This window comes from Budorcas taxicolor, chromosome 1 (assembly GCF_023091745.1).
Source record: "Budorcas taxicolor isolate Tak-1 chromosome 1, Takin1.1, whole genome shotgun sequence".
Classification (NCBI taxonomy): domain Eukaryota; kingdom Metazoa; phylum Chordata; class Mammalia; order Artiodactyla; family Bovidae; genus Budorcas; species Budorcas taxicolor.
The window spans coordinates 70,073,220-70,080,436 of NC_068910.1; the positions used below are offsets into that span (position 1 = coordinate 70,073,220).

Sequence of the window (7,217 nt, forward strand, 5' to 3'; positions counted from 1 at the left end):
CCATACTATTACTTGAATTTCAGGGCACCAACATGATTATACTTTTCAGCTGTAAAACCACAAACACTCCATGTGTATAACTATGCTGATCTTTTGGATTCAATTAAAAAGATGATGGTAGCTTGTTTTTATGAGCCACGAGGATGAAACAGCCGATGATAAGGATATATAAATGCTCCTGTCCAAGAAGTGACATTCAGACTCTGAACCTTCCCTTAGTAACCCACACCACCTGCGAAGATGTCCTACAACTGCTGCTCTGGAATCTTCTCCTCCCGCTCCCTCCGGGACTACCTGCGCTACTCAGGCTCCTCCTGTGGCTCCTCCTTCCCCAGCAACCTGGTCTACAGCACTGACCTCTACTTTCCCAGCTCCTGCCAGCTGGGCTCCTCTCTCTACAGCCAGGAGACCTGCTGTGAGCCCATCAGGACCCAGACTGTGGTGTCCAGTCCCTGCCAGACGTCCTGCTACCGCCCGAGGACCTCCACGTTCTCCAGTCCCTGCCAGACGACTTTCCCTGGGTCTCTGGGCTTCGGTTCCAGTAATTTTCAATCTGTTGGTCACGTTTTCCCATCTCTGGGCTTTGTATCCGGTGATTTTCAATCCGTGGGTCACAGCCCCAGCATTTTCTCATCCCTAAGTTGTAGATCCAGCTTTTACCGTCCCACCTTCTTCTCTTCCAGGAGTGGCCGGTCTCTTTCTTTCCAACCGACCTGTGGATCTGGCTTCTACTAATGTCATACTTGAATACAATATCTACTACATCTAGAATTTAATGCAATACTTAACTATATTGAGATCTACACTATCTGTTGACCTCTTGTTTTACCTTTAGCTTATAAATTTGACTTCTGCTGTTACCTACGCTGGATAAGGAATAATTTGAATACCAGTAACTGAAAATGTATTCATTGAAGAAAGGTGCCATAACTACTTCCTTGTAGCTATATAGACATGCAATACTGAAGCACATTTATTTCCTGTTTATTTCTCCTGGTTATTTCCCCAAATGCATCTATTTCAAATTTTACTAGTAGAAAAAATGGTGTGAGTTTAAATAAAGTATGGTATATGACATCCACATATTGGTTTTGTCATTTTGTTTGCTTTGTTTCTTCAATGGAAGAGGGCATGGTAACCCACTCCAGTATTCTTGCCTGGAGAATCCCATGGACAGACAAGCCTGGCAGGCTAAAGTTCATAGGGTCACAAAGAGCTGGACACAATTGAAGCAACTTAGGACGTGTCTTCAAATCTATTTCTAAATATCTGGCTGTATTTTTCTGCATCTTGTACTCATAATTTAAATTTTCTCAATTTAAAAGGTAAAATTGTTCAGTGTCGTTTAGGTTTGGAAGAAATTATTTCATCTTTCATGTTTACCCTTCTGTTAATACAGAAGGAGTAAATACATTCTGTTAATATGGTAAAATCTGAAATTACATTTTTAAGACTACATTTTAAGACTACAGACAAGTAACTGTGACCTTTGGTTTTGTAGGGGGTTCGAAACTTGAATATTTTATATAATTATAAATAGGTATATTAAATTGACTACATCACATAATTTTGGAAGGAAGACTACTTGTAGATAGATTCTAAAATAATAAATTCAGTAAGAAGTCAGTGAGTTAGATTTGGTGAGAATTTCAGTTGCCCCAGATTTACTGCTTTCATAAGAAAGCAAATGAAATGTCTAATTGGTTGATAATTGAAAACATCTAATACACCCCAATACTTATCAGAAGTAAGCCCAGCACTTTTTGTACAATCATTAATACAGTTGGTTTGCAACCACTTTTTAAGTTGTTCTGCTGATAACATTTAATTAGAGAAAAAAAAAGGAAAATGAAATTCAAAAACAATGCAAATATTCTCATGTTACAAGAGGTAACTAAATGTTTAGGAAGCTGATTACACCTGAATCAGCAGTTATGCTCCAAACTTTTATCCTTTAAGTCAAGGACAATATTATTAAAAGGTACAGATGACCTAGATTCTCACCCACAGGGTAACCATATGTCTTGGTTTATTCTGTTTGTCTCAGCATCCAGTCCCACTTGGTAATTGTCTTAGATTTCTCACTTTTTATATGTAATGAATAACTGAGTCAACATAAGTGATGATTGGTTTAGGAAACTTCCACTTTGCGTTTGCTATGGTTTCATCTAGTGGAGTGCTTATAAGATGCATACAGGGTGAACAGTTTTTACTTTAACCAGTGTTAAATCTGAAGACAAGCCATATCCTATTCTTTGCTCTGCCTGAAAAAAATAGAACTACTCCTTTTATTGCTGAGGCATCATGGAAAACACATTGCACTTAAATACAGTGGTAGGACAGTTCACGTGTTCAAATCTTGGCAGAGGTTCATTTGTCCTTCTAACCTAGCCAGCACTGCTGTGGCTGTTTCCACATCCTGCAAGATGCCATAATAGACACCAAGCTACCAGTAGGTGGAGATAGTGGGAAATTTAGGATTACCGATTAGGAAGAAGGCAATGGCACCCCACTCCAGTACTCTTGCCTGGAAAATCCCATGGACGGAGGAGACTGGTGGGCTGCACTCCATGGGGTCGCTAAGAGTCAGACGCGACTGAACGACTTCACTTTCACTTTTCACTTTCCTGCATTGGAGAAGGAAATGGCAACCCACTCCAGTGTTCTAGCCTGGAGAATGCCAGGGACGGGGGAGGCTGGTGGGCTGCCGTCTCTGGGGTCGCACAGAGCCGGACACGATTGAAGCGACTTAGCAGCAGCAGCAGCAGTACATAAAATATGGGCATAAAACTGAGGGTGGTACACAGCATATACTTGCTTCACAGGTGGTGCAGTGGTAAAGCATCCATCTGCCAATGTGGTAGGCCAAGAGACTCAGGTTAGACCACTGAGATGGAAAGATCCCCTGAAGAAGGGAATGGCCACCCACTCGTGTTCTTGCCTGAAAAAAATCCCATGGACAGCGGAGCCTGGCAGATTACCGTCCATGAGGTTGTAAGGAGTCAGACATGACTGTGTGCAGAAGCACACAGCATATAAAGATCAATCTAAATGCTCTTGCTGCAGTGGCTTGCTTGGCCACATATTGTACTGCTTAAATCTACAACTATTTATTTTATTGTTTAGGAGAATTTTTATGTTTTTAGACTTTGCAAAAGAATATCTTATTAGGAGCAATGAACTAAAGCTAAAAGTTCATATGTTAATTTAAAAGTGTGAGTTCTTAGCTTCTATCCTTAAAGCAAGTTGATGGTGAAATATGACTTGTACAACAATTTTTTGACATTTACTCTCCACCATGGGGGTCAGAAGTATCACTTACCAGATAAAAAGTCAAAGAGATGATTTTGCTGGAGAAGCATCAGTATCTATTTCAAAAGACAGAAGTTTTAAAAAGATTACTTCCAAAGATGATTATTTATCACTAACAGTTGTAAAAACTCTGTTCATATATCACTCTGATGCATACATTTCATTTAGGTCAAATAGCTAAAAGTTAGCTAAATCATTTTTGCCACGTTAAATCCTCAGTTTTCTTGTACAAGTAAAACATACACATGCACACATGTGCACACACACACACACACACACACACCAAACAACAAAAGCACAAATGAAGCAGTAGATGATGTGCCCTTCCATTAACAAAAGAAAAGCTTCACTAAGGATTAATGAAGCCAGCATTATGTCAATATTGCTAAATACTTCAAATAAAAAATGAATTTAATTTCAATACTGATTTGATTTCTTCTTGATTTGATTTCTTCATCCAGTCCAAAGAGTCCATGTAAAGCTAATGAAAGTTCATAATACACTGGCAGTTCTAATGCAAAATTATTTAAAAAGTTCAAATCAAAGATAAAATGACTGGTTGTCTCAGTAACAATAGAAACAAAAATTTTGCTGAAGGACCACATCATGATAAAAATAATCAAGTAGGATTCCCATGAAGAAAAAAATACTGTTGTAATTGCTATAAATGTATAACCCATAATTGGATCCAAACATGCTGTAATATTCTGCTATTCCAAACAGAAGCTGTAGTTTTAAAGCACTTTTTGTGTATACCCAGAATAGGTTCTTTTGGCATGCTTTTCCTTACCTCGTCAATCACCTCTTCCATCTCTGTTGTATTTTTATTTTCCTGGTGCCTTTTGGTTGTTGATTTTTATGTCATTAGCATGTTACTTTATATAACGAAGCACACACAGCGGGGGAGGGAGGTACATTCTTTCATGCTTGATTTGAGGTCTTTATTCCATATTCTATGTTACTTTTACATCTAATTACACGACCTTTCCCTTCTCAAGGACTTCCCCATGGTTCTATCCTGATCGACTCCTGATTGCTCCTTCAGTCTGACTCACCCAAATGGGAATGCAGTTTACAGATTAGTGAGATATCATGGTTTGGCAATTTTACTCTTTTCTTTTTTAATTTTCAGAGAAAAGCTTCTAGGAGTGACAGTGTTTATGTTGGGGGAATTCAGAGGGAAGAGAAGAAATCTGTCAAGTTATATAGAAATCACCTTTATCTCTTATTTTTAAAAAATACTAACAGTAAGCTCATCTTCAATTTTGGGGTTGCTGATATTAAAATTATGCATGTGTGACTGTGAAAGAGAGTTTTTTTTGTGTGTGTGTGTTTGTTTTGTGTTTTACTATTCTTGTTCATAGTGGTAGTTATTGAGGAAGGGAACTTTTTAATGTGACATTAATAATGATAATTAAAGTGAATAATACAGGGTTTGTCATTGCACTCAGAATTTCTAGCAATATCTTTCTGAGGGATAATAATGTATTTCTGTCAATCTATTATTAAGTATTATGATTAATGCAAATCTTTTTAAGAGAAATTAGCTCATTTTTCTTTAGCATTCTTTTCCTAAACTCTACATTTATTTTTTGTTTTTCTCTTTATTATGAATACTACTCACGAGGCTAATGAAACTAGATCCAAAGGAGCTGAAGTCTATTCAGGTAAAGCAATCTCCATAGTAGGAGGTATATTCAAGGCTCTTGGTTAAAAAAGTAGGTAAAAAAAAAAAAAAGTTCAGAAAATAACAAGAATAGGTTGATTCAAGAGATGGAATTCTACTAGATCTTTGATGAACAAATTTGGGCAAATTTCTAATTCTTTTTGACTTTTCTTTCTCTCATGTCTAGGAAGATCTATAGCACAGAATGTTTGTCTTTCTCATGAGGATATTTGAGCAATTAAACGCAAGTTGTGTATCAGGTACCCCTTGTACCCTCTGTTATATATTAATTCTTCCAACTGTGATCCCAGACACAGCTATGGTGCCTGAAACAATTGCATGCAAGTTTCAACCCTCTTTGCATTGACAGTATCTCCCCTCCTGCATAAACAACATTTCTTTCACTCTCTACCTGGGTTCTCAGAGATCACAGCCAGAAAAACAAAAGGAACATACTGAATCCTCTCACATGTTTAATGAGGTTCCAGAAAATTAATACATAGCCAGGCAACATTCCAACAATGGGAAGCGCAAGTTGATGGATAAATGATTCTCACTGTTGATCAGATCCAGGGGACGACAATTCCAAAATCATACCATATGTTCCTAAAAAGACCTTGAAAGACTAAGCCCTCTTTGCCCATCATAAAGTCAGCAACAAAAAAAAATATTCCTTTGTAAGATTTTTTCTCTTTGATTCTGTCACCTTCCATGGTCTCCCATACTATTTGCGTGATGAATGCTGTGCATGTGTGCATGCTAAGTTGCTTCAGTCGTGTCCGACTGTACAATCTATTGGACTGTAGCCCACCAGGTTCCTCTGTCTGTGGGATTCTTGAGGCAAGAACACTGAGTGGGTTGCCATGCCCTCCTCCAGGGGATCTTCCTGACCTAAGTATCAAACCCATATCTCTTCTGTCTCCTGCACTGGCAGGCGGGTTCTTTGCCACTAGCACCACTTGGGAAGTCCTAGTCGCCTGATATCTTGTGACAAATACACAGTCTGTACTCAAGGTTTTGACTTCAGCTCTGCTTTAGAGTTAGGAAAAGGATACAGGAGGAAAAAGATACTAGGGGAAAAGGATACAGCCTAAGCCTAGAGGATACAAATATTTATTCAACACTGCTCCACGTATGTTGCTGTTAGTAATTCAGGTTGAGCCTTGAGGAAGCCTTGGGAGGTTATCCCACATTTCCTTAACCCAGTGGGCTTCCCAGGTGGCACTAGTGGTAAAGAATTTACCTGCCAGTGCAGAGGACGTAAGAGACACTGGTTCGATCCCTGAGTCAGGAAGATCCCCTGGAGAAAGAAATGGCAACCCACTTCAGTATTCTTGCCTGGAAAATTCCATGGACAGAGGAGTCTGGCAGGATACAATCCATGGGTTGCAAAGAGTGAGATACAACTGGAAAGAATTAGCACTCACTGCTTAACGCAGTTATTCCCCAATTAAAATCATTGTGAATCTCTTTATGAATGTTCATAGGTACGGCTCAGAAAGGATCATCACTGGGACCAGGCTCAGGGAAGGATTATGGCACTTATGCCAACCAACAGAGAACAAAACATCTACCCTTGGAGTTGTTTAAAGGCTTATTTTTTCTCTTAGCTGAAAATCTACATTGAGATACTAAACTTTCAGTATGTTATGTACATATTATCTCATCTTGTAAATTATACTGTATTTTTGTTGCCTGCATTTCTAGTTATACACCAATTTCTCTGTTTTCCATTATTAGCAGAATTCCATGCCTCCATCCTCAGGCAAATATCACTGATATTGAGGCAAATAAAATATGGACCTCCAGGAAATAATTACTCCCACTAGGAAACATATGCAATGACAATGGAAATTTGCTAAAATCTTTCAAAATGTGTGTTTTCACATCCAGTTCCAGGTGCACATTGATCTTTATTTAAAATTCCCAAATATTGATTAAACTATAGGCAAATAATAAGACAAACAATATATTTCAATGTCAGATGATGTAAATTTATTAGATTAAAATTTTCATTTTCAAATGCTTTTCCATGAAAATCCAATAGTATATTTTCAATCCAATAGTACAGGCAACAGGACTTCATATTGGGTTATTCATTAAGTTTAGAGTCCCTCAAAAGTTGATGATGCAAGAAACTGATGATTTAAGAATAAAAGATTGGTGGTAAATGTGAGAAGGAAAACAATGGGTATACTGAGAGAGACTTTGATCTCAATATGCAAAAGGATTTAGACAT

The 7,217-nt window shown here is 38.1% G+C and overlaps 1 protein-coding gene across 1 annotated transcript; it reads left to right on the top strand.

Annotated features, from left to right (window-relative positions):
- Positions 1 to 240: 240 nt before the first annotated feature.
- LOC128051032 (keratin-associated protein 13-1-like) lies at positions 241 to 735 on the top strand. Its single transcript, XM_052643535.1, has one exon. It carries the CDS (start codon positions 241 to 243, stop codon positions 733 to 735), a length of 495 nt encoding a protein of 164 aa, XP_052499495.1.
- Positions 736 to 7,217: the final 6,482 nt, after the last annotated feature.